We start from the raw sequence: 27,977 nt of genomic DNA, 5'->3' as shown, positions 1-27,977 counted from the left end.
AATTTGAAGATAGAGTTCATTTTTCTAAAGAACCCACTTGGTGCTGTACATCATGGGCTATGTTTCTTCTATTAGGGTAACCTGCTGTTGGAAGCTAAAATGCAATTTGGGAGGAGGAAGGAAGGGGAATTGACAAAGAGGATTGTGAACTGTTGGAAGAGCTTTGCAGCTAGTTGGGAAGGGAATTCTTGAGATTTAGAAGTGGTACCATGTGTTTCATTAGAGGGTTTGGTGACTAGCTGGAAAACTACCCATTTCTCTCCTGATCTCTTCCCCAGGGGAATTCTGGCACTCTTGCTCCCTTACCAAGCCCAAAACAAAGATTTTCCTGAATGTCTCATCTGGGGAGAAGTTCAGATACATCTTAAATCATCCCTCCTTTGTGATTTTAATAAGCTCTCTGCTGGGAGCTGGTTCAAAATGGCAGCGGAATGGCAGGAAATCCTCTTGGCTTTTTTATTTTTACCTTTTAAGTAGTAGAGCCAAACTGTGCTCCAGTGTCACTTCAAGAAAGGTATTGCAGTTATTAGTGAAATCCTGTGTTCAACCCTCTGACTTTCTTCATGGAGGTGAACATCAGCATTGGTCTGCGTTGTGCAAAATACACCGACTAGACAGTTAAACAATCATCCTTTCAAATATGCCTTGGCAATAGAGGTTGAGCTGGGTAGCATTACATGTAAATCAAATGATGATTGCAGGGAGAATAGGCATGCGTCCTGTGTAATAGTTTCAGCTTGGAAGAATATTGTCCTCCATATAATCCAGAAAAACCTCTTGCTGTTTCTTCCTGTTCTTTCTTTTTTCCTTCCAGAAATCTTTAAAGAATTAAACAGACTGGTCAGATTTTACTGCTCATTATAACATTGCATACAATGTAAGACTTAATGTGACTAATTGTGTCCCTATTCAAGTCAGTGACCAATATACCTATATACTTAGTGCTTTGTCCCTTATGAACAAAGATGGGCAATACAAAAATGCACAAACAATATAACCAACTTCAGCATCTTTAGATTAATATTTTAATTTGAAGTTGCTGTTATGTGTAAACTTCGTGTGTTCTTAATACCTACAGGGTAAACTACAAAACAAAGAGGATGTTTATGACTTTCCCAAGAACTATGAATCCAAACCAAATAGCTCTAGCATTGTCAGCAATGAGACTTCAGCTGTATTATCTAAAGCAGCAGCACCTCCTGTTTCTGTGAAACCTGCCTTTGGGCGTCCTATACTGAAGACATCTCAGCCAGCAGTTCCAGCCACAGAGGAGGAGGAGGAAAAGGCAGAGGAAGATGTAAATGGACAAGAGAGTGCTCCGAAATCTGTACTGGGGAAAGTTAAAATATTTGAGAAGATGGATCACAAGGCAAGGTTGCAAAGAATACAAGAGCTACAAGAGGCACAGAATGCCAGGGTAGGTAGTGACCTGTTTTTTCAGTCTGTCCTGTATATTTGTTTAGATATAAAAATACAAACACACATTCCGTGCTATAAGCACCCTCAATGTTGAACTTAAAAAATCATTAAAAAGGAAAACAGTAGCACATTTCTCCCTCTCCTTCCAATTTACCATTATACCAACCAGCAGTCAGCATACACATTAGGAATCAAAATTGCCCTCAACATCACGTTAGTCCTATAAATATATATATAGTTTTATTTTGGGAAGGAGTAGGTATGGGGGATACGGATATAGAATATGTTCTACTAAGAGGTTTCCTATAGTAGCTACAATAGGATAATGGTTTTGTTCTTTTTTTATTTCTGTTATTTTGGCAGTACAATGTTTTACTTTTAAATTAAAAACTATCTCATTGTGGGAGTAGGAAATAAGACCAGTCATCCATTTGTATTTTAGTTCCTTTACAGAGAAACTGAGCTATATTGCTCAATCTAAGATCTCCTGGCTGTATAAACTGAAAGGCATATTTTTTTTTCTTCTGCTCTTTTTAAAGCTGGAAATGGCTCAGAAACACCCAGATATCTATGCTGTCCCAATCAAAACACAGAAGCCAGACCAGAACTGGCCTCAGCCCATGAGGTAAGACAGATCCATTTGAAAATACTCTTCTGGTCTATATTTACTACTCCAGCAAGAGCAACCTGATTATGCAGCTTACTCATGCAAGTAGTGCCATCAAGCCCTGACACTACCAAGTTTACACAGTGTCAAAGATGAGAGGCTGTAGGGCTGACCTGCCTTGACAGTAGTCGCTTCTGCAAGACTTCCTTTCAGAATCTTTCCTTTATATCTCCTTTTCAGACTGGTCCATACTGGTGCGCTTGAATTACTCAGAGAGAATCACACAGATGTCGTATATTACTAAGAGATTCATGGTGCCAATTCATTTTGTGTCTCATAATTGGATGTACACACAGGATCACTTGTGCTTCAACCCTTCAAAGTTGTCCCTTATGTGTCAGAGATTGGATTGTTGTTGTGCTATACTAATCAATATTTGAAAGTGATTTGACAACTTTCACGGCTTAGAGTGGGACTACTTGAGGTATAAGGTAGTCAGTAAGGGTGGTAAAGTCTGATTTTACATAGTCCATTATTATATGCATTTTATGGGTGAGGAAAATGGGGTTAAGTTACTTGCTCAATGGAAGACAGTGGGTCAGTACAGAGTCAGGAGAAGAACCATGGGGCTGATCTGAAGTTAATGGGAGTGTTTCCATTGAGTCCAGTGAGTTATGGGTTAGTTCCCAGATATCCAGTCTTGGTGCCGTAAACACTTTACTGTGCTTATTCACTAGTATGACTTGGACAGTCGCCCAAGCAAAATCTTGCAACAAACAATATGAAGGATCTGTGTTGATTTGGAAATCTTCTAGTTCTCTCGTTTGTGTCTCTTTTGGAGATGGGGAAGGCCTAATGAGTTGTGAGGTTTTTCCTTTTTTTACTTTTTACAGTCAGCTCCTTTGGTGAATTAAAGTATAATCAAATTGGGAAGGCCCCAAAACAGTCACTGCAGCATTTTCTTGATTAATTTATTATTGCAAAGCTATAGGAATTGTAAGCTTATGGCATTTTTGGTGGTGTTTTTAGGGAGGAGTAAAATATTTAGTTTAGCCAAATATGAAGATAAAAGAAACAAGCAACTGACAATTTAGAATGAGTATCTGTAGGAAGTGTAATTAAATTGGGTAAATCAACACTATTAAACAGCATCGCTGCTTTATTCTAAGTCATTCAGGATCTTAAAATGCTTCCTCTTGCTAGTGCTCAGTATGGAGTCTAGAATGATAGCTGCTGGAAATCAGTGAAATCCCCCTCCTTTCCTATGTAGAGAATTATTAACATGTGCTGTGCAGTGCTGTTTATATTCTATATAAATAATTAGCTTTATAATCTATATAACTTTTTTCAAACCATTTAAAAACATAGCATATAACTGGCATGTCCTCATATCTTCGTGAATAGTTTGCAGTTGATTACAGGTTTGGGTTCTTCCGCTTTTCAGAACAGAAATTGCTGACGTCTTTACTCTCTTGTTTTTTGCTGTGTTAGTTCCAGACCTCCAGAGCCTCAGAAACCCCCTGCCCGGCCTTACTTAGAAAATCGAGGAAGTTATGGCAGTGAAGCAGAGGAGGAAGATTACCGTCGGCAGCTATCAGATCACTCCAAGCGCGGCTATTATGGACAGCCATCCAGATATAGGGACACAGAATTATAGACTCACTAGCACATACATCTGTAATGCTGTGTTCAGACTCTTTTCCTTTAACAGCCAAAATGGAGCTCCGGTTAGTTATAAAGTTATATTTTTGTTGCAGGTCATAGGGTGCTCTACATGAACTTGGACATATCCACACACTGGAACTGGAGGACTTACTTTTTGAGATTATTTGTTTTGAGTATCTAAGAAAAGAAATCACTTTTGCCTGAATGTTGTTGCCTGTTTTATAAGGACCAATACCCATTCAAAAGCTTGTATTAATTCTTGGTATTTTCATAGTTTAATGTTTGTTAAAAAATTTAAACTTTTTTCTCTCACTTAAAACTGCCTTTTTAGACTGTTCCGCTGTTATGAAAATGTGATCAAAGACATAACACTTTTTAATGCAAGAGAACTAAATTCAAAAAAAGAACTATAAGTGCCTTTAACAAGAAGTGTCTTAGATTGTTCATATTGATACCTGATACTTGTGCAAAGCCATAATTAACTAACGGGTGTTTTACTCTGTTGCCTAACTTTTGTATCCATTTCATGGCTATAATTTTCCCAGCATGTTATTTTTCTAAGCTAATAGATCGGTATACTGCTTTTCATAAATACTGACTGCACGGGGAAAGGTGTGTACCTTTGTAGACTAGCTGGTATGAGGCCAGGAAGGGTTAAAATTGAGAAAATGATGTAGAAATTCAATTAATTATGTCTTTAAATTGATATGGACCACAAAATAATAAATGGATATATTCTAGACAGACATCTCACCTATCTTTTTTTATTTCAAGAAGTAAATATTTTGGTAACGCCTTGTACTTTTATTAACTATCGCATTTAAGGTGCTTGTTTGTTTTAGGGCTTAGTTTTGCACTATTGAATTTAGGGGAGGTTTGCTGTTGATGTCATTGGAAGCAGATTTAGCCCCCGTTGGGAGCTTCAGAACACTAAACAAAACCAATCTTCAACATGCTGAATCTGGAAAGAAGATACAGTGCTACAGTGAGACTTCAAATATGTAGCGCTTGAACTTAGGGCATTTTATTTCTCTCTCTGCTCCACTGGAAAAAAAATGCTTAGAGGGATAATAGAGAAGTTTCTTGTTTTATAAAATTTTCACTTACCCATAGAAAAGGGTCTAATTTAAAACACACCAAAATATAACTTCCATAGTGTTTTGTTAGGCATGACATTTCACACAGTAGAATTTCACTGCTTTACTAAGGGAATAGACCAAAACAATCTTAGGTGGGTTGTGGAGGAGGGTTTACTATGTAGCTCAAAACTTGAAAGAAAAAAAAACCCATCGCCAATGGTGAATTAGTAAACTCTTCTGCATATTAATGCTTTCATTTAAAGATTTGAGCTGGTCTAGGCTTTTATAATGGTCATTGTACTTGAGTACCTTGCATAACTATCAGTTCATTGGTTATAGTCCCTCATGTGTTCTAATTTAGTTTAGTCCTCTTTTCATAGGCAGAGGAATCCCATAAATATTAGTGAAGTCATTCTGAGTCTGAAGTCAAAAGGCCGTGGTCCTTTTTTTTATACAAGCTGGGAGACCCCAAAAGTATATGGCACCATATACATCCCCACACAATAACAGCCCAGCCCTTTAGCACAGTGTTCTTTAAATTATTTATATATAATTTACAAAAAAATTACATTTAAAAGAATGTTAAGGCTGCAAAGTCAAGCACTCAAAAGTTAACATATGTCATATTTGCAGTTGCCTGTGTAGCTTAATTCGCATCCCCTTGTGTGTATGCATTATGAAACCATCTTTAATTACATGATTACATACTATTTTTTCCACAGGACTCCTGCCTTAGTGGGGTGCACATGGTGTATAGTGCTCACTGAATGAGTAGTTATTCAATATTTATTTTTATCCTAATCATTCAGTGTGTCGCTCCAGGCTTTGTATGACCCTATCATTTATTTACTTTAACATTGGATTCAATTTAGTTTTCATTGCCTCAGATTCAGTGTGCTGTGAATCTTGTATGGGTGACCAGTAACTGAGGTGTAGAAGCTGACTGAGGAGCACAGAAGGCCTTCATAGCTGAATAAGGGTCCGTTAAGACTTTTGGTGCTTAGAAAGGTGAGGTAATTTGGTGTTTTGGTACCCAGGAGACATTTGAGGGTTACATACCAAGCAGGGACTACATTTCCGCTTTCCCTCCCTCCTTTCCTTTCAGCTTGGAAAAGGGATGACTGGGGGTGGGAGGATATGATAGAGGTCTATACAATCATGACTGGTCTGGAGAAAGTAAATAAGGAAGTGTTATTTACTCCTTATACCACAAGAACTAGGGGTCACCCAATGAAATTAATAGGCAGCAGATTTAAAACAAACAAAAGGAAGTATTTCTTCACACAACATGCAGTCAACCTGTGGAACTTTTTGCAGGGGATGTTGCGAAGGCCAAAACTATAGCAAGAGTTTTTAAAAAAAAAAAAAAAAAAAAAAAACTAGATAAGTTTATGGAGGATGGGTCCATCAACGGCTATTAGCCAGGAGGGTCAGGGACGGTGTCCCTAACCTCTGTTTGCCAGAAACTGGGAGTAGATGACAGGAGATGGAACACTCAGTTGCCTGTTCTGTTGATTTCCTCTGAAGCACCTGGCATTGGCCACTGTCAGAAGACAGGATACTGGGCTAGATGCACCATGGGTCTGACTCAATGTGGCTGTTCTTATGGAAAGGACAGAGATGGCAGAAAATTTGAGGTGTGGAGAATTATGGGATTTGAATTCGTTATTCTCCACCCCAGCAATTGGCTGCCCCACTGTATACCCCACCTCAAGATCTGCCATTATATCGAGAAACAATGGGTAATCAGATGAGCTTAATGTTTCAGCTAAAATGAAAGCGGTAAAACATTTATTGTTGACTTTAAATTGTTGTCCGACTTTGGTATTAACAATCCATTGAGATGAATGGAGCAGGTCAGATCTCTCGGAGCATTGTTTCAGACACTCTGCAGATTCAGTTTCTACTTTGATCCATCAGTTTCTGTTTGGTTTATGTTCTGAACATTTTTTTCTGTAACAATGAGGGATATAGACTTAATTTTTTTAATTACAGTTTCAGTTCAGGAGCAGAGTTATTCAGTAGGTTAAGCAGCATTGAATTTGGTCCACTAGTTTCAACGGAGGTGGAGTGGGTGTAACTGAGGTCAGAATCTGACTCTGTTTTTAGTTAAAAGCTATTTAGTTCCAGGGTGTGGGGTTCAGTGACATACCTCAATGAGAGAATGTTAATGTAAGAGCTCAACTGTTTGTTGGCACAATGGGGCTCAACTACTGTATACATGGAGAGCTTTGCAAGAATTATGATAGATATTGTGAGCCGCAGTATATTGGATCATCTTTTGTTAAATACATAATTGCTATTTAATTTGCTTTTCTTTTACTCTAGCCAACATTTAAACGGGAAAATCCTAGCTGTTGCAAACTATGCAAACTCTATTATTGTTTTCAGGGTCTTGCTTATCTCAGCAGCAGCTTTAGACTCTAAGAAGGTTAGCAAAATTAAGAGGGAGAGAAGTGTCAAATGATGACCATGAAAAATCCTACAATGCCTTAAAAAAAAAAAAAACTGTTAGAAATTTTTTCCCCCACATTCCATTTGACTCTTTTTTTTCACCTCCCTCTCCAGTTAGGCTTTTGGATTGCTAGATTAATAAAAATAATGAAATATTTTCTGATTCCACCTGATCTGTACAAAGGCTTTTAACTGATTTTAATTTTTTTAACTGTTTACCTGAAACTTCTAATAAATAACAAATTTTGGCCTGAAAAGGTGAAGATTATGTGCTAACTTTGTGGGAATAATTAACAGAGAATGCATTAAGAGGAGTCTGAAGCAGAAACAGGAAGAATACATGGAAACAGGTATTCCTTTTTTCAAACAAGAATTGCTATTGTTAGGCTCATATAGTTGCCCTGAATGCATAACTAGACTTTTTTGTATGCCATGCAACAACAAAATGATTGAGGACGTCATCTTAACTATGCCTTGATATTTTTGTGTTATGGGGAAAAAACAGTGTCAATTTTCTTTTAGCATAATCAAGAAGATAGTTCTCGTATTGTCTGCAGAACACTACTCCAGCCAGATGATCCTTATCACAAACTGAGATATCTTTGGCAGTATGCAGGTGGATTAAGTAGTAATTCTCTTACTATTAACATGGAATGTATAATTGAACTATAGTTCAGTTTGAAGATGGTGTTTTAATTCTAAACCCCAAATTTTAATTTATTTCTGAGTTACTCAGAAATTACCCTTAAGAGGTAGTTTCACATGCCTGATAAACATCCATTTTTAAAAAAGGGGAGGAGGGGAACATTTAACAATTTAACACAGGTTTTTATAATGAGGCAACTGTACTCAAAGGATCGCTCTAGTGGATTATGGCTGCTTCTAATAGGCAGCCAAGCAAGTCTGCTTCCTGCCTCAGCCCCCAGCTTCATGAGCTGGAGCCATGGGGTCCCTCTTAAGTCAGGATGTCCCAGATTTCCTTGTAAAACCTACCTAGGTGAAACCCAGACTGGTTCAATTGCCAACTTTTAGCTGGGCACTCAAACTTTGCAATCGTCCTTTTGATTCCCTGGTTGTCTCTGCTGCATTCACATTTTTTGGCCAGCAGCTATGTGCCCACCTTCTGTTTGGCCAATCTGGCAGCTAATCCTTGTACTTAACTCTCCCCACAATCTCTCCCCCCACCACCATGAGATCTCTCATAGAGGGGGTCAGGGAGGAGTCCAGGGCAGGGAGCACTGATAACTAAGCCAGAAGGGGAAGGAGAGAAGGGAGTAGGGTGAGACAGTCACTTTATCACTTATACCACAACTTCTGAGCAGGGAGCACAGCCCAGTCTGCGTGAGAGGTTATTGCGAAGGCAGGAGGAGAACTGGGGGACTGGAAGCATGGATCGATGGGGGAGGGTATAGAGGAAGAAATGAAGGGCTGAGGGAGGGGAAATAGAGACTTAGGGGGAACTCGGGAAACTAAGGGCGGGTCAACACTACAGGGGCGGGGGGTCAATCTAAGTTACGCAACTTCAGCTATGTGAATAATATAGCTGAATTCGACGTACTTACATCTACTTACTGTGGTGTCTTCACTGCAGTTTGTCGACGGGAGCTGCTCTCCCATCAATTTTCCCCTTGCACTTTTCATTGAGGTGGAGTACCCAAGTCGACGCTAGAGCCATCGGCGGTTGATTTATCGTGTCAATACTATACCCAATAAATCGACCCCCAAGCTGAATTGATCGCTGCCAGTCGATCAAGCTGGTAGTGTACACAAGCCCTAACACACTGGGGAAGGAAAGAACTGATGAGAAAGGAAACACTGACTTGGAGAGGAGGGAGGGGAAAGGGGAGAAATGACAAAGTGGCAGGAAGAGTTATAAATTTGTCTGGGATAATTGATGGATTTGGTTAGTGGGATGCCCAGTTTGGCCCTTGAAAATTTGCATTAAAATCATACATAAATGTATGCATTTTTCCAGGCTTTTAGTTGCATCATTGTATGGCAGATCTAATGGCTTTGCAGACTTCCATAAAATGATTAATGGCTCAGGATTTAAGGCTAAGCCATTTCAAGGGATGTCCTTGCTGATCATTTCTTCCAAGAGATAATCAATATCATCCTGTTTAGGTAGAGAAGCACACTTAGCTCGCTGCTTCGTTCAGGAGCAGTAGTAACAGAAAGCATTGAAGAAGAGTATAAAATGACTAGAAACTGGAGCCTTCTGATTTTCTCACCAAGCCTTACATATGTGCCTACGATATCACTGCATGTTGTGACTGACAATACATTTGTATGGTTTGTGCACAAGATTATCTGTTTGACTTGCAAATATTTATGTGCAAACTTGGACACCAGTGTTCCAAATTTAGCCCACATAGTACAGATATAATTGAATGTTGTTTGCTCCATTTGCTAAAACAGCAGGGTTAAAGGACAAGTTAAGCACTCCTTGTTAGGTGATATTCCCATTGTAGTCAATTATGAGTCTTATGAACTGAATAGGGCTGTAATCATAAAGTTGAATCCTGCAGATCAAGTAAAGGCTGAAGAAGGCCCTCAATGTAACAGAAGAGGTGCAGTCTATTACTAGATGCAGGTCTTGCACAGCAAGAGTCTTTGGGGAAGAATGTATTCAAAATCTGCTAATTCACTAGGGAGAGGATTGTCTCCGAGACCATTTGGATTACTGTATATTTTGCTCAGTATAACAATGGACTCTGGAGGCCTCTGCTGTCTCAAAAGTATTAAAACATCTCAAAAAAATAGAGACTCCTGGTTTTCAGAATAGTAGAAAGTAAATTTAAAAAGTTAGGTTTTGTTTTAATAATTAACCACACTTTCTGCAGTCAGAACAAAGGTGTCCGACCTCTCTCCCTACCCCCCCCCCCCTTTTTTTTTGGACTGCATATATAAATCCAAGTATGGAAAGTGAATTAATTAGCCTGGAAAACATTACTTGTGTCGATGAAGACAAAAGTAAGCAGCTGAGACTGAGTGAAATGATTTATCAGAATCGTGGAAAAACTAAAACTAGATGCCCCCAAAAAGCTGCATAATATTAGTGAGCCTTATTTAATTATATTTATTTGTTTGGCATAATGGAATCACATAATTATATAAAAAAACAAAACAAAAACAAAAAACCTCAGTACAACTCCCAGACACACTAACTGGAAGTGTTATTCTGTAATAACCAGACTGGATATGGTATTCAAGGCCCAATCAGCAAACCCTTACTACTGGGCCTAGCACTTACTGCTGTGAGTAACCCATTGAAATCAGTGGGACGATTCATTTTCATAAGTACTGTGCCTGGTTGTCTTTGTAGTGTCAGATGCTAAGGTGATAAATGGTATAGATAAATATTGATACATATATAATATCAAGGATCTGATGCAGAGCATTCCCAAATCTCAGTGAAGTCAAACACTACTCAAAAATAACTATGTTTACAGAATTTTGAAATCAATGGGAGTTGTGTGGCCTTGAAGGATTACCCTTGATAAGAGCCTGTTTTTCTCCTAGCTATACTAGATGGTTGTGACACTAAGCAATTCTGTATTCACACCCTGCACACTGTTGTAATACTCTGTGCAAAATATGCCTTGTGAGGTATCACTGGAAAACTAATAACTCACTAATAATTAATTTTCTTCCATAATGTATGTATGTGGTGGGTATTAAGAGTTATGAATATGCTGGAATTATGACTAGTGTGTGTGTAAAGCAGGTATGTCCAGGTAACTGTTAAACAGGTCTGTCCTACACAAAGGAATGTGTGTTTACCTCAATTTACAAATTAGCAATAAACAGGACTATCAAGACAGCAAGGAGAGGAGATGGCAGGAAACTTAAAAGTTTGCATTTCAGCAAACACAAGGAGAAAGAGTATGGAGCTTCCTTCACCACCAGACTCGATGCCACCTTCCTGACAGCTTTACTTTGAGGGGTACCCTCAAGAGAATCCATTTCAAAGGTCTGCTGGTCTACTGCTCTGAACCTCAAGAGATAAGCAATGAATCAACTTATTGTATACAATATTACTATATTATAAGAGTGCATAGAGTTAGGACTTTTCTGAAAGCTTATGACCCACTGGTGATTGGTTTAATTGTGAAATGTATGTGTAAACATTATATGAGGTAATATGGATACTTAATTATATTGTGTTTTAAAGTCTGTGGCCAACCAGAGAGGAACAGCTTTCCTCCTAGACAGGAGAGAAGCTAGCTATTAACCTGTCTGTTGTGGAAATTAAGCATGGTACAACCAAAACAATGGAAGCTCTATTTAAATACAAAGGGATGGGAAGACAAGCACGAGGTCATCCTGCCTCTTTAAACAAAGTCAATGAACTTTGCAAGATGTAAGACAGAAGCCATCTTTGGCACCCATCACTAGACAGACACAAGGGAACAGAGCTCTTGTAAGATGAGAAAGATGGGTCCTTCAACCAAGGACGGGTCAAAGTCTCTGGAAACTGAAGGTAGGTGAGAAACCATTTTAAACAATGCCTGTACTGTGCTAGATTAAGTTTTAAATGCATGTTTTCACTTTAATTTGCTTGTAACCATTTCTAACTTTATTCCCTTCTCTTAGCATCACTTAGCCTATGTCCTATTGGTAGTAAATGTGTTTTATTTTTACCATAAGCCAACTCAGAGCTGTGCTTAAATGAAAGGGTGTATTTACCTGTTAAGCCAATAAGCTGTGAAGTGCTTTTGTGTCTTTAGAGGAACAAACAGACCGTATCATTTCTCTGAACTGCCCAGGAGGGGGCAGGACATTACAAAGCACATGGTTTTGGGGAAATTCAGGACTGGGAGTGTATTGGGGTCACCTTGCTGGTTATAACCAAAGCTAGTAGAAGCCTGAATGGGGGTGTAGACAGGCAGCTGGGGTCAGAACTCCTGTACCAGGGCTGTCTAGCACACAGATACTGTGTGACTTTTATGCTTGTTGGCTGACTGTGAGCATCCCAGGCTGTGGATTGCATTGCACAAGCATTGCTAGGCAGCCAGGCTTGCAGGACAAGTGGTAACATAATGCCTCACTGGTCTGGATTGTACTCCACACTGTCACAGCAGTGATGCAGCATTTTTCCATCTTCAAAGAACTTTACAATCACTTAAAATGATCATCCGGAAGAGTCATACCTAGTATGAAAATTAATTCTTTTCTCTCCAAGGCATGCCCCTGAGCTCACAAGATCTCCCAGCTTTTTTTCTTTTACTCCCCTTTAAAGCTATTGAATTGCAATAATTATGGAAGTCTGTCTGTCACTCCCTCTAGAGTAGTGGTTCTCAACCTATTTACCATTGTGTGCCGCGTATGCAGCTCTCTGTGTTTATATATATTAGGGGTAGGCAACCTATGGCATACGTGCCAAAGGCGGCATGCGAGCTGATTTTCAGTGGCACTCACACTGCCCAGGTCCTGGACACCGGTCAGGGGGGCTCTTCATTTTAATTTAATTTTAAATGAAGCTTCTTAAACATTTTAAAAACCTTATTTACTTTACATACAACAATAATTTAGTTATATATTATAGACTTATAGAAAGAGACCTAAAATTGTTAAACCGTATTACTAGCACGCGAAACCTTAAATTAGAGTGAATAAATGAAGACTCGGTACACCACTTCTGAAAGGTTGCCAACCCCTGATACATACATACATCAGGGGTCAGCAATCTATACAACAGACAGATATATAGACACACACACACACACAACCTGTGTAGCCCTTAGGATGTCACATGGGATGCAGCTGTGTGCTGCGCGTTGAGAACTACTGCTCTAGACCCTGTACATGGTGCTCTGCAAATTGCCCAGGGAATCACTCTGGATGCTTATAAAACTTCTTGAATGTAAAGTTGAATTCAGTGTAGTAAAAATCTGTTTGTCTTATGCCCCAATCCTGAAACTGTTTTCATACAAGTAGACCTCTGTGCCCATGCAGGATCATGACCAATCTACAGATGAAAACACTTTATTAAACCAAAGTTCTGATTCCAAGAATGAAGGCCAAGATTAAGAACATAAGAATGGCCATCCTGGGTCAGACTAAAGGTCCATCTAGCCCAGTATCCTGTCTTCCGACAGTGGCCAATGATCCATCCTGTCACCCATTCCCAGCTTCTGGCAAATGGAGGCTAGGGACACCATCCCTGCCCATCCTGACTACTAGCTATTGATGGACCTATTCTCCATGCATTTATCTAGTTCTTTTTTTGAACGCTGTTATGGTCTTGGCCTTCACAGCATCCTCTGGCAAGGAGTTCCATAGGTTGACTGTGCGTTGTGTGAAAAAAATACTTCCTTTTGTTTGTTTTTAAACCTGCTGTCAATTTCATTTGGTGACCCCTAGTTCTTGTGTTATGAGAAGAAGTAAATAACACTTCCTTATTTACTTTCTCCACATCACTCAATTTTATAGACTTCTATCATATCCCCCCCTTAGTAGTCTCTTTTCCAAGCTGAAAAGTCCCAGCCCTATTAATCTCTCCTCCTAGGGAAGCCGTTCCATACCCCTAATAATTTTTGTTGCCCTTTTCTGAACTTTTTCCAATTCCAATATATCTTTTTTGAGATGGGGTGACCACATGTGCACACCATATTCAAGATGTGGGTGTACCATGGATTTATATAAAGGCAGTACGATATTTTCTGTCTTATTATTTATCCCTTTCTTAATGATTCCCCACCTTCTGTTTGCTTTTTTGACTGTTGCTACATATTGAGTGGATGTTTCAAGAGAACTATCCCCAATGACTCCAAGATCTCTTTCTTGAGTCGTAACAGCTAATTTAGACCCCATCATTTTATATGTATAGTTGGGATTATGTTTTCCAACGTGCATTACTTTGCATTTATCAACCTTGAATTTTGTTGCCCAGTCATCCAGTTTTGTGAGATCCTCTTGAAGCTCTTTGCAGTCTGCTTGGGACTTAGCCCTGGTCTACACTTGGGGAGAGTTGACCTAAGATACGCCGACTTCAGCTATGCGAATAGCGTAGCTGAAGTCAGTACATCTTAGGTCGACTTAACTGTCCGTGAGGACGGCAGTGAGTCGACTGCTACCGCTCCCCCGTCGACTCTGCTTCCGTCTCTCACGAACTGGAGTTCCGGAGTCGACGGGGAGCATGTTTGGGGATTGATTTATAGCGTCTAGACGAGATGCGATAAATCAATCCGGCGGGTAGCGAAGACCTGCCCTAGCTATCTTGAGTAATTTTGTATCAGCTGCAAATTTTGACACCTTACTGTTTATCTGTTTTTGCAGATCATTTAAGAATATGTTGAATAGGACTAGTCCCGGTACAGACTCCTGGGGGACACCACTATTTCCCCCTTTCCACTTTGAAAACTGACTCTTTATTCCTACCCTTTGTTTCCTATCTTTTAGCCAGTTACCAATCCATGAGAGGACCTTCCCTCTTATTCCATGACAGCTTACTTTGCTTCAAAGAATTTTGTGAGGGACCTTGTCAAAGGCTTTCTGAAAATCTATGTAAAATCTTAAGATTTTCAAAAGTGACTAATGATTTGGGGTACCTCACTTTTGGAGTTCCCAACTGGACACCTTAAAGAGCCCTGAATTTCAGCAAGTGCTGAGCACCCACCCTCTGAAAATTAGACCCTTTTAATGTGTGTCTCAATGGGTACCCAAAAATGAAAGCACTCACATATGCTGTATCTTATTTAGTTTTGAGATGCAACATTTGAGATATGCTATCCCTGGGGCCTCCTGAGATCAGTCTTCACTGCTATGATATCTGACTTGAGTTTCCTTTGTGGTCTCAATTTCTGGACTAAAGGGCAATGGAGATGCTCCAAAGGTGCACTGATTCCAGAGGGGCTACATGTAGGCACAGGGTTTTGCCCATCCAGAAAAACTTGCAAGATTGGGGTCTAAGATGATACTCCAGTGAACTATTATCCCACTTCTTAGCTTGAGAAGTGGAGGCACAAAAGTTAGATGATTTGTCCAAACTCTCTCAGCAGATTAGGGAGGGAAACGAGATGTTTTGATTTCAAATCCTTTTTTCCAAGTCCCTAGACACCATGTTTTTCCTATATATTACGTCAGTTGTCATTTTGTTTTCAATTTTTTTAAAAAAGGGAGGGAAAGTGCTTTTAGGAAAGCCTCAGATCAGGGAGGGTCTTTCTGAAACTGTTCCATGCTTAATTTGATTTAAATCAGGAATTGTAATAAAACAATGTTATATCCTCTTAATGAAGTTTTGTATCTTAATTTTTTTATACAGACCCAAAGTTGTTCTTGCTTTAGAAATGTTTGATGTGTATGTTCTAATGTGGTGGTATGAAGGAATATATTTAATGGTTTACTTATTATGAGCATGATGCTTTATGTAAAATGTTATGCATTCTTTAATTGCATAGTAAGGGTGCCAGAATCTTGTCATGGTGAAATAAATCTGCTCTTGAAAGAGAGATTATATCAGCATTCAACTCTTAGTGTAGGTGTACCTTGTGTCTCAAGAAAACAACCAGTATCATGGCAGATTGACCTAACTCAGTTCTTTTAAAAAGAACCAAGATATACTGGTTTAAGTTGAACAAACTCTGTTTGTTCCAGGACTTACATTTGGCCATAATAGTGGGTCTTCTCAACAAATCCTCCCCTAATTTCTCTGGAAAACAGGTTTTAAACTCGCATTGAAGTTGGGGAAAAGTCTAGGAAAAAGTTGAGATTAAACAATGATTACTTCTATAAACAAAGTAGTAAAAAAATATTTTTAAGCAGAGTATTAAAAATGGAGGAAATATTTGTAAAATGTATTAGTGTTTACTGTCAACTAATGCCTTTATTTAGAGGTGAAAACTTGTTCTGATCCTTAATAATTAGCACAAACTTGTGTAGTTTTTTCTTTGCTTTGTAAATTGCATATTTTCTTAACTGCAAATATTTCACTTCACTGTAAACATTCTTCAATTATTTGGTGTTATTTCAGCAACTACATTGGCTAGAAACTTAGAACCAAAGATGTTATAACTCAAGTATCAAATGAAGAAAATAAAACTGTTTGAATATGTTGTATATAACCAAGTAGGGAATCCGGGAGAGGGGCATACTTATACATCTTACTCCACAAGACTTAGAAAGATGCAAGATGTATCCTGAAGAATAGTTTAAAAGAAAAGCCTACCCTTTTTCAAAGACTATATCAGTAAAACAAGCTTCTAAAGTACTATACTGTATCTAAAGATCCAAAGGATAGTGTGCTTAGACCATCTATTTATGGAACTTGCATAGCCCCATTACTGTAGTATATGAGTACCTCTGTTTATTTATCCTCTCAACATCCTCTGTGGTAGGGAAATACAGTTATCCCTATTTTACAGATGCGGAACTGATGCACGGAAAGACTCCAAGGACGTATACACTGCAAAGAAAAATCCATGGCACCTAGTCTCAGAGTCCAGGTCAATTTTGGCTTGGACTCAGGCTGTGGAGCTAAAAATAGCAGTGTAGACATTCCCGCTTGGTTTAGAACCCAGCCTCTGAAAACTGGTAAAGGGGGAGGGTATTGGAGCATGGGCAGGAATGTCTGTACTGCTATTTTTAGCCCTGCAGCCCAAGCCCTGCAAGCCCCAGTCAATTCACCTGGGCTCTGAGACTTGGAACCGTGGGTTTTTCTTTGACGTGCAGACATACCCTAAGGAACCTGCCCAAGGTCACAGGAAGTCTGTGGTGGAGCTGGAAATTTAATCTAGGCTAGAACTTGGTGGTTGTTGGGTTTGTTTGTTTTTTGGGGGGGGGGGGGGGGAAGGGAAGGGAAGGGAGGTATTTATTCAAAATTGCTTATTGCTTGTGCAAATGAGTATAGAATTGAAATTATATTTTAAAAAATGAACTAAATAAGAGCTTTAAAGGTAAAACCTTAATGGTTGTAAGAGACATTTCTAGCTAGTACAGAAGGTCATACATTTCCTTTGTCAATAAATGTATTAATCCTTTTGCATAAGCATTATTGCTCCAATTCAGCAAAACATTTAAACATGTGCTTTGCTAGGGCTAGCTTCACTAACTGAAGAAATATTGAAACCAGACCATAAAAGACTTGCCAATGAGAAAGTGTAAGTTTGCAGGGGCCCTTCCTCAGAGTCCTGTCAGTAGAGGCTGCTGAGGGGGGCACTACATCAGCACATCCTACCCACCTTTGCCTCCTCACCAGTACTGTTTATTTTGGAAGCAATGCTAATATGATCTGTGTTAAAAGGAGGAAGTTATAGATATTTATACTCCTAAACTCCTTTCTCAGAAAGACCTTCTGCCCATCAGAGCATTTCTGCCAAGCAGAAACTGGTGCAGACCTGTGTGAATTTAGCCTATCAGCTGTGCAGAAGCTCATTTGGAATATACATACCTTGCTGATTATGGCAGCTGTAAGTAATGCAACTGTCCCATCATCTGATAATAAATAGAGTGTGGTAGTGGTTGGTGGGGGTGTTTTCTAAATTACACAAGTATGTCAAGCTAGGGACCTATCTTTATAGTTATGTAATGTGACAGACTCACTTGTAATGCTGTATATATAAATAGCTAATGGTGCCATAAGGTTTGATGATCAACCCTGCGTCAGCAAGGCAATTTAACCTCCTGACTCATGTAGTCATTCCAGTTGTACACATTTTTTGCTTAGTTAACACTCACACAATAACAGGTTTCAGAGTAGCAGCCGTGTTAGTCTGTATTCGCAAAAAGAAAAGGAGTACTTGTGGCACCTTAGAGACTAAAATTTATTAGAGCATAAGCTTTCGTGAGCTACAGCTCACTTCATCGGATGCATTCACACAATAGTCTCACAATAAGGCAAAGCAGCATATAAATGTCTACCTTCATTACCCATCAACATTACACTGGAACGTGGGCATAGTGAGGTTTCCACTGTAAAGAAATCACTACCATCTCTTCTATTTTCCACTGCATACAGTCAATCATTGTCTAGATATAGCCACCATTATAAACAATTTTTCTTTTGATAATAATGTACTGTGGTCATCTGAAGAACACAGCAGTAAAATGCTTGTTTTCTGGAGGTAATTACTTGATAAATGTTAGAACACAGGTTATACAGTGCAATATCTATCCCACCAGCAACTGAACTCTTGGTTATCTTCCAGGTAGGGAGACAACACACTGACATTTCTAGGGTTTAGTGTTTGGGGTAGCAGAGAAATTGCTTCCATGATAAAAAACAAACTCTAGCAATCATTTCCTCATTTACTGTAGGAGTTTTTAAATGTAAAGTACTAATGATGCGCAATTTAGTACAGCCCAATCAAAGCTTTGCACAAACTGCTCCCCACACCCACAATTATGATTTTATAAAAATGGGATAAAAAGTAATCCTGAAAATATGCCATTTTATGTCTGGCTGTATTTAGAATATTATCTTCAGTTCTGGTCCTGTTTCAGAAAATATGTAGCAGAAATAAAACAACTAGAAATAAGTGACAAAAATGATTAAAGGGATAGAATGTCTCTTTCATACTATAAGAGACTGAAAACAGTGAGTGTGCTTAGAGAGTTTGGACTGGAAATTGCTTGTTGGGGACCCTGCAGAATACTGCTCTCCTAGGCATTGAAAGCTCCCCCTGCTAGAGGTTGTGTTACACCCCCCACCCATTCCTCCCATGCCAGGAGCTTTGTGTATGCTCCTATGCCCAGATCACCACCATGCTTATGCTCCTTTCTTTCAGGGAGCCAACATTTTTAAACTGGATTGGAAGGATGGGCAAAGCTAAGATGAGGGATATTCTGCTGAAAGGTGTTAACAACTGCTACCAGCTAACAGTTACAAATGGCATTGAAACTGGTAGCTCTGCTAGATAGATGCCATGGGTTCTGTGTGTCCTCTTGGCACCTTTCATTTTTCCTTATTTCCCCCCAAATCAATAGTGTTCTGGCCACTGATGCCTAAAATATTCCCTTGAATTTTTGAATTGATTTGCTGTGATGTACAAACATTACATCCAAACAGAGAAACACCATCAAGTTGAATGGAAGGCCTCAGAAACTCAGCCAATGGACTGACTCCCTCTCCTACTGGCTAAATCCTCTAAAGTTTACCTCCCACACCTGACCACCTAAATTACAACTCTCTCTTATCCCCACCAAATGGTTGTGGCCGCATAAAATAAATCTCAAAACCTCTGCTTTTGAATGTTTTGGTTGTATCAGTAGTTTAATTATTAACCTCCCCACCACCCTTTTGGCATTTTCTATTGATTTTATGCTGTCACCAAATTTTCTGTTTTTGTTGCAAAATCTAATGTTGGCATGTTTCAGAAATCAGGGCTCCTTTACCCAGAATTACTGGTCTTCTGCCCTCCATTTACCTCTCTGTCTGGAGTAGCATCCAGCCCAGCTAGGCCAGGAGGACAGTAGCTATGTATTTACTCTTACATCTTCTCTATCCCACCTCACAACAAAGGCACTTTGATACCACAGTGATGAAAACTGGATGGCAGTGGTTTAAGATGCAACCAAAATCTTGCCTCCGTGTTAGACATATCTAAAGTTTTCAAACTAGGAATTCAAACACTGGTCTTGAACAAATGAAATCACTGGAGAAACCACAGAGTGGGCAGGTAAAGCCATTTTAAATCCAGTACATTATGATCTTTACATGCTGCTGTTAATTGACTTTGTTGGAACATTTACATGTTTATTTTGCCTACCTGCTTTCAGATGAACCCAGTTTCAACTGCTGTCACTCTGTCTTGAAATGAATATCAGTTAAATAGTCACCTGACCTCTCTAGGGCTCTTAGGTGCTGGATACCTTTAGAAATGGAGATAAAACCAAAACGGCCAAGCAGAACCACTCTTTCGACCTTGGGAATGGAGTCCATATCACTTAAAAGGTTTGTACCAGTTTATAATTGCTGGGTTTTGCTTTTACTCTTTGCTCGATACCTGGTTTTCCCACTCTGTCCCTGAATAAAATGCCCAGTAGAAACAAAATATTTTTGCAATGCTGCCAACAACTTCTGTTCCCTGCTATATTCCTGTGCAAGCATTCCGTCTTTCTTTAATTAAAAAGAAAAACAACCACAGGGGTGAGGAGGGAAAAGAGATTCAGCTATTCAAACTTTAGTGAGATTCCTTGAGACGTTTTCTCCTTTAACTTGCACTGATGAAAATCTGGAGTACTCAACTGATTTCAGGGGAATTTCTCCAGATTTACATTGATCAGAGAACAGAATTTGGCCCCGGCTTGCAGGTCAAAAGCAGGAGCTGATAGTTGATGATGGCAATAACATTTCAAGAGAAGAAAAAAGACTAGTGGCTGGGTCTGTAATGTCATATTATAACTAGTTGAGCAGCACAGAGGCTACAACTTTATATGGAGGGTATGGACGGGGCAGCAGCAGGGAATGTGACTTACCCTTCTAAACAGCTCTTTAAAAATAGTTTAAGAGGGTTGATTTTAAGACCCTGCCTACCCTACAAAACAACAGTTATGGCAAAGTGTGTTATAGCATAGCTTACTCATTGACAACAGGGTTTAAACATGGTTACAAACTGTTGAGGCGTTGGGGGGGGTGGGGTGGGGGAGTGGTGTTATAACCCGTGTAGACAGAACTATTTTATAAAATTGTTTGACCACAAACATGTTGCATAACTTTTTTCAAACATATTTTTGTAATACTGATGGGGCCTTAAAAGGCACCAAGTAAAGAGAAAAGGACCAGGGGCAGGACACTTGAATTTTAAAAGACCAATTAGAATTACCTAATCAGAAAGCAGAGGACAGGGAAGCAATTCTACTGAAGGTGACATGGGGAAGAAAGAGGTGACTCCATCCTGAAAGGAAACTTTCAGGGTCTTCCACAAGTCTTAAGGTTCTCCTCCACAGCTTTTGTTTAATTTTATTTGTAAGTTGTGGAGAATACTGAATATTTGACAAAATTTCAATAGATCAGTAAAGAATAGTGGGGAAAAAAAAATCAACCAGTGATTCTGCCACTAACTCACCATTGACAGCAGAGAAGCTAATCCAGAATTCTACTGCATGGGAGGGCTGGTGAAGCTTCCAGCCTGCCAGCATCTGTTAGGGTGATAATTATGATTGCAGTGAATTAGTAGCAATGAGAAGAAAAGGAGTACTTGTGGCACCTTAGAGACTAACAAATTTATTAGAGCATAAGCTTTCGTGAGCTACAGCTCACTTCATTGGATGCATTTGGTGGAAAAGACAGGAGAGATTTATATACACACACACAGAGAACATGAAACAATGGGTTTATCATACACACTGTAAGGAGTGTAAATTTGTTAGTCTAAGGTGCCACAAGTACTCCTTTTCTTTTTGCGAATACAGACTAACACGGCTGCTACTCTGAAACCTGTTAGTAGCAGTGAGTTTCTCTAGCTCCTTCCATTAGGGTCAGTGTTCAGTCCATCCAAAATTGACATGAGAAGTGGAAAGAAGCAGAACAAATAAGATGTTAAATAAACACACTTCTGTCATGAGTCAGCAGAAGTCTATTGTGAGAGAGCCCCCAACAATGCAGCAGTTGATCAATGAATGTTACAGCAGAAAAGTTCAGTGTGAACCTAAGCAATGTGGAATAAAAACAGATGAAAGAAATGGTGCTGCTGTTGCAAGCTTAAAATTCCATCTGTTCACTGGCAGCAATTATTTTATGGGCAACAATGTATTTTTCACTCTGGGTATAATCTTTACCTTATTTTACTTGCTATTTTCCTTAGCTTGTCCACCAATGTAAAAAATTTCCCACATGGCATTCCCCCCTCCTTTTACTCTCCACAGCCATAAGTACTCTCTCGCACACATACATTCTGCACTTGATTTTTAAATGGTTGCTCAGATCTACTTTGTAATTAAGGATTTGTTATTAGATGAAGAATTTGTATTGTACATTAGCACTTATGCAGTAGATAACACTTTCAAAGTATTGTACAAATACTGGGCTAGATCCCCAATGCGTGTGAATCAGCACAGCTCCGTGAGGTTCTACTGAGGATCTAGCTTCTTAACTAATCAATCCACCTGACACCCTGTAAGAGAGGTAATGATTGTTATTCTACAGACAGAAAACAAAGAAAGGTGAAGCTGTTCATACAAGAAGTCAGTAGCAGAGCTGGAACTGGAACTTTGAATCTGCTGATTCCCACTCCTCTGCTTTACCTCAAGACCATACTGCCTCAACAGTAAAATAACCTGAATCTTAGTCACTGCATAACAGCAGTAAAATATGAAATATTTCATGTACCAAAAAACCCCCAGACAGGTAGGCAGGAATTTTATATCTCTTAAGTATCCTGAAAAATAGCCACAGAAGAGCATGACAGGTTGTCCCATTAGAAATAAAAGCAGCAAGATTAGCATGGCACTTCTAACGTTAGCTCTTCTAGTGCCTGCTGCTAGTCATTAGAAATTGTTACCAGAATTTGACATCCATCACTGATAAGAACAAAGAAACTGCTGTACTAGATCAGACTCATGGTCCATCTAGTCCAGTATCATGTCTTCAAGAGGCCTGCACTAGAGGCTTCAGAGGAAGGTGCAAGAAACCTCACAATAGGTAGATGTGCAATAATCTGCTCTACTAGTTAGAAGTTGGCTTAAACCCTGAAGTTTGCAGACAAGGTCTTACTTGTCTGTCGGAGAGACAACTCAAGCACCAAGATGTCACAGAAGTGACAGCAGTAGGGTTGAACTGCCTGACTTAAGGGCCAGGATTTTAAAAATGGGAGCCTAAATGTAGTCTAATTCTGTATTTAGGAATCTAAATAAGATGCTTGACTTTCAAAAGTGCTGAATACCCAGTAGTTTCCAATTGTTAATTTTGCTCAACACTTTTGAAAACTAGGCCACTTATTTAGGTGTGTAAATATGGACTAAGGAGAGTAATATTAGGCACCCATTTAAAAAATAAAAAAAATCTTATCCAAGTCAAGAAAATGATGAATCAAAGGTCTTGTTTATTCTTTGTATATTTGTAAAGGCACTTAGATGTCACAGGGATGACCGTGGTATATCAAGAGAGATTAGACAGCACAATTCTGAAGAGTTTGGATTGCAAATGTAATCCCAAGCAAAAATCACTTTGTTAGTTATCCATTCATCTGCTCTTCCATGAGATGCCATATTGTTGAACTAAAATAGAGCATGTAGCTGTAAAGATAAACTTACACAGCTAGCTTCCTCTCCCATAGTAGGTGGTGAGACAGAGAAAGGCTGCTCAGAGGATTCTCAGGGAGATGGGTATGTAATAGCTTTGGGCCTAGAAACTGAGGTGGAATTGGTGTGTTTGGGTTTGGATGAGCTGCAGTGGTTGATGTTTTGTGTGTGTATGGAGAAGTAAACGTTGGGTTAGACCAAAAAGTAATTTTCTGTTTTAACCTATATTTTGATTATATAGACTGTTGTAATTATGCCACTATGACCCTGTTATATTTGGTATGGTTTTGTGTGTGATAGTGCCCACATAATCCATGGCATAAAGATTAACCTAGCCAGACCCCACTGCAGTAAGGTTATAATGTACTCTTTTCAAGAAGTGCTAGGAGATCTTTAATTTCCAGCTGGACAACTCACAGAAAGAGGCAGAAAAGGCTCTCATCCAAAGGGCACCACCGCTAATGCTGCAGCTCCTCCCCCCCTCTTTGTTGCTACTACATTGCAGTGTCAGCATCAGGTCTGCACCAAAGTCCTAGTGGAGTGCTGAACCTACAATTTTATTCTGCAAAGGGGTAAGGGCTGCCAAAAGAACCAATGACACCTTTGTAGTGGTATGTTTTCCTATCTAGCTAACAGCTATATTTTTCATTACTGAGATTCTCTCTTTCTAAATCATGTTCAGAGATGCCCAACATGTTCAAATTGTAGTGACTGAACTGGAAAAGCAGCACACAGGCCTAAACCTACTCTCATCCCACATTTCAACAAGTTGAACAGAAGAACAAACAGTCTGAGCAGTGGCACACTGAAGCTCCGACATACAAATGAGATACTGAAGGTATTTCACTTGAAAGATAAATTTCCCTATCCTGATCCTTATTCAGGCAGCATTACATATAGTGTGTACACACCCCCCCCCCCACACACCCCCACCCCCTCTGCCAAACCTCCTCCTCCTCCTCTTGGGAAGAAAGCCAACAATGCAAAATGCAATCCAGTTGCTTCCCTCATCCCTCCTCCCAAGGGGAGTTATTTTAAAACTTCAAGCTCACTCTGTGTAACAACACTGACCAAAAGGGAAAAAAAGAGCAAGGGCCTGTGGAGTTTAACACAGAGAAACAAGGAGGAAAAAAAATAGTGAAGAAATAATGTGGGACAACAAAAGGGAAAGGCTAATGCTAACTAGTCATCAGTGTCACTGCACAGAAGCAGAGTGGTTTAGTGGGAGGAGGATTGGTTAGGGAAGGGATTGCAAGCAGTAGCAGTAAATGGGTTAGTTTGAGAGGAAGCAGACAGTATAGGTTGAACCTCTCTAATCCAACACTTCCTGGTCTGGCAACATCCGTGCCAACTCCATGGGTGCTCCGGGGCTGGAGCACCCACAGGAAAAAATTAGTGGTTGCCAAGCTCTCCCCCTGCCTCCCTTCCCCCATGCCTCTCGTGCGCCAGTGGCCTGAGGACCTGGGGCTGACAGCTGGGAACCCAGGTGAGTGGTCAGCAGCTGGGACATGGGGCCAGCATTGGAGCCTCCAGGCAGGGGGCCAGCAGCCTTGCACCAGGGGGCCACGCTGGGTGCAAAGACTGGGGGTGCTGCAGCACCCCCCATGCCTCTACTTCCCTCACCTATGGAGACCTGCAGGCACTCTGCACTGACTTCCTGTGGTTCGGCAAATTCTCTGGTTCGGCACTGGCAGGTCCCGAGGGTGCTGGACTAGAGAGGTTCAACCTGTAGTAGAAGGTATGGGGCAGGCTAGAGATGGGGTTGGCTGCAATGGCAGCGGAGTGATTGGAGAAGAGGGTAAGGAAGGACTTGGCACCAGCACCTGAACGTGGTTTAGTACATCATTAAAGAGGAGTTTGGTGGTCAAGCGGGGTTTGGCAGTGGCAGTGGAGTGCTTTCTTTGGTAGAGTGTTTGGCATGGCAGAGTGGACAGGGCCAGGTTAAGCACTGGCAGCCGGGAATAGTTTGAGGGTGAGGTCTAGGGAGAGATTTGACACTAGCAGGAGAGTGGTTAAGCCTGAGGTGTGGGTTGGCATAGGCATTTGGGGTGAGGGGAAGGCTGGAAAAGTGGTTTGAGAGAGATTAAAGGGGTGGCCTAGCACAGAAGGCTAGCCTAGGAGGTGGGGGGGGTTTATCATGGAAAGTTCAAGGGGGTGGCACAGAACGGATACCACAGAGGGATTAAGGGGGGTTAGCGAGGGATTAAGGGGGGTTAGCACAGGATTAAAGAGGTGTTTGAGAATGGCACAGGGAGTTAAAGGGGTATTTGGGGGGTAGTCCAGGGCAGGTAAGGAGATGGTATAAGGGGTAACGCTAGCCCAGGGTGGTTAAGGGGGTGGAGGAGGGAGTAAGGGGGCATTTGGGGGCTAGCCTGAGAGGGTTAAGAGGGCGGCAGGTGGGAGGGTTAGGTGGTGTTGGGGGCTAGCCAGGGAGTTAAGGTTGGTGGCGGCGGGGGGTTAGGGATGTTTGGGGGCTAGCCCAGGGAGTTAAGGTGGTGGCGGAGGGGGGTTGGGGGTTTTGGGGGCTAGCCAGGTTGATTAAGTGGATGACAGAACAGGTGACGGGGGCATTTGGGGGCTAGCCTGGGAGGGATAAGGGGGCAGTGGGTGGGAAGGTTAAGGGGGTGTTTGGGGGCCCGCCCAAGAGGGCTAAGGGGGCAGTGTGGGGCCCAGCCCAGGGTGGTTAAGGCAGCAGGGGGGATTAAGGGGGCGTTTGGGGGCCAGGCAGGGCAGTTAGGGATCCAGTCCAGGACAGTTAAAGGAGCAGGGGGCATTTGGGGGCTAGCCCGGGAGGGCTAAGAAGAGAGCAGTGTGGGGGCTAGCCCAGGGGGGTTAGGGTGGCATTTGGGAGCCAGTCCAAGACGGTTAGAGGGGCGGCGGGGAATTAAGGGGGCGTTTAGGGACTAGTCCAGGAGGGTTAAAGGGGCAGCGTGGGGGCCAGCCCGGGGCGGATCAGGGGGCAGGGGGAGCCCGGGCGCTGGCGGCGGCGGCGCGCCGCGGGGAAGGGCTTGGCAGCGGCAGCAGGGAGGCAGCTCGCGGTGCCTGCCCCCGCGCCGCCCGCTGCCGGCGGAGCGCCCGCACTCCGCTCCTGCCCTCGGAGCGGCGCGGCCGCCGCCCGCCCCCCATGTCGCTGCCTGTGGTGCTGCCGGGCTCCTGCTGCCCCATGGCCGGGCTCTCCGCGGCGCTTCAGGCAGCGGCTCCCGGCCCCGTCACCTCTGCGGCCCCGCCGCTGCCGCCTCTCCGGCGCTTCCAGCCCTATCGGCCTCCCCCGGCGGCGCTCTCCCCTCTGGCCTCCCGCCGGGCCGCCGCCGGCGGCGGGGCCCCCGGGCTGCTGCCGGCCAGACCGCTGCTGTCCCTGGGGCTGCTGCAGCTCATCCTGGGCTGCTGCATGGTGGCGCTGAGCTTCGGGGCGCTGTCCCTCAGCGGCTCCCCGCAGGTGAAGAACTCCTGCCCCTTCTGGGCTGGCTCCTCGGTAAGTGGCCCAGGGAGCTGGGGGGAGCAACAGCTGCTATCGACACAGCCATGGGACGGGAGAGCGGAGCCTGGCTAGGCTCTTAGAGATCATATGTATATGTGATTGCTCTAATCGGCTATCCATCTCGCCAGTCTATTACCTATCCCCTGTCTGATCAGTCCAATCTGTTATCTTTCTAGCCACTCTATCAAGTCTGATCGCTTTCATCTGTTATCTATCTAGCCAATCTTTTAGCTATCCTGTCTGAGCCTCTGATCTATGATCCATCTAGCTAATCTATAAACCCTCACATGTCTAATCTGTTATGTATCAGAGCCATCTAGCTATTAGCTACCACATTTGATCAATCTAGCTAATCTCTTAGCTATTACATGTCAGAAAAATCTAAGCAGTCTATTCTCTAGCTAGCTAATCTATTAGCTAACGTATTTTTGGGGAAATTCTATGGCCTGGGTTACACAGGAGGTCAGACTAGATGATCACAATGGCCCCTCCTGGCCTTGGAATCTATGAATCTATATATCTGTCTAATGTATCTATCTATGTAGCTCTCCGTGGCAGAGACTGTGTCTTCTAGTTGTTTTGTAAAGTGCCTCAGATATTTTAGGCACATCATACATAATAATAATAATAATTAATTGTCTGTTACTGCTAACATTCCTAGGGTGTTAGGCTTTTCAGCATAAATTCTGGATTTAAGGGATTAGCTCCTCTCTTTTATTGTAGAAGATTTATTGAATTTAACAAGACTTGCAAAGTGTGATCTCAGGCCTTAATCCTACAAGGAGCTTTACATAGCCAGACCCTTGCAATGCCTTACTGACTCTTACCGTGTTCCAAATGGGTGCAGGGATCTTCCCACACAGAGCTTCTTGAAAGATTGGGGCCTAGGTGATTAGAGCAGGGAAATGGGAGTCAGGATGCTTGGGTTCTATTCTAGTTCTGCTTCTGACTTGCAATGTGACATTCAGCAAGCCAGGTAATCTCGCTGTGTGGCAGTTTCCCTGTCTGTAAAATAGGAAGATTAATAATTCCTTACCTCAGAGGTGTGTCATCAAGAGTGTTCATTAATGTTTGTAAAGCACTTTGAAATCTTCAG

The 27,977-nt window shown here is 41.4% G+C and overlaps 2 protein-coding genes and 1 long non-coding RNA gene across 16 annotated transcripts in view; 2 read left to right on the top strand and 1 right to left on the bottom strand.

Moving 5' to 3' along the window:
* Nucleotides 1–4,433, top strand: part of TJP2 (tight junction protein 2) — a 94,173-nt gene extending 89,740 nt beyond the window's left edge. For all 14 annotated transcript variants that reach the window (XM_038402935.1, XM_043515432.1, XM_038402937.2 and 11 more), the window contains 3 exons: nucleotides 1,079–1,417; nucleotides 1,959–2,044; nucleotides 3,518–4,433. In XM_038402935.1, coding sequence (XP_038258863.1) covers nucleotides 1,079–1,417; nucleotides 1,959–2,044; nucleotides 3,518–3,683 — 591 coding nt within the window. In that variant the 3' untranslated portion in view covers nucleotides 3,684–4,433. The remainder of the gene's footprint in view (nucleotides 1–1,078; nucleotides 1,418–1,958; nucleotides 2,045–3,517) is intronic.
* LOC122460456 lies at nucleotides 7–26,728 on the bottom strand. The gene is made up of 3 exons (XR_006281764.1): nucleotides 26,617–26,728; nucleotides 21,231–21,303; nucleotides 7–818 (listed from the first exon to the last, which is right to left on the bottom strand). It is a non-coding gene; the product is annotated as an uncharacterized LOC122460456 (long non-coding RNA).
* Nucleotides 26,372–27,977, top strand: part of FAM189A2 (family with sequence similarity 189 member A2) — a 46,328-nt gene continuing 44,722 nt past the window's right edge. Inside the window, exon 1 of the mRNA XM_038402469.2 lies at nucleotides 26,372–26,875. Coding sequence (XP_038258397.1) covers nucleotides 26,528–26,875 — 348 coding nt within the window. The 5' untranslated portion in view covers nucleotides 26,372–26,527. The remainder of the gene's footprint in view (nucleotides 26,876–27,977) is intronic.

The sequence above is a fragment of the Dermochelys coriacea genome, chromosome 5, assembly GCF_009764565.3.
Source record: "Dermochelys coriacea isolate rDerCor1 chromosome 5, rDerCor1.pri.v4, whole genome shotgun sequence".
NCBI lineage: Eukaryota > Metazoa > Chordata > Testudines > Dermochelyidae > Dermochelys > Dermochelys coriacea.
This window is presented reverse-complemented; position numbering and strand designations above follow the sequence as displayed.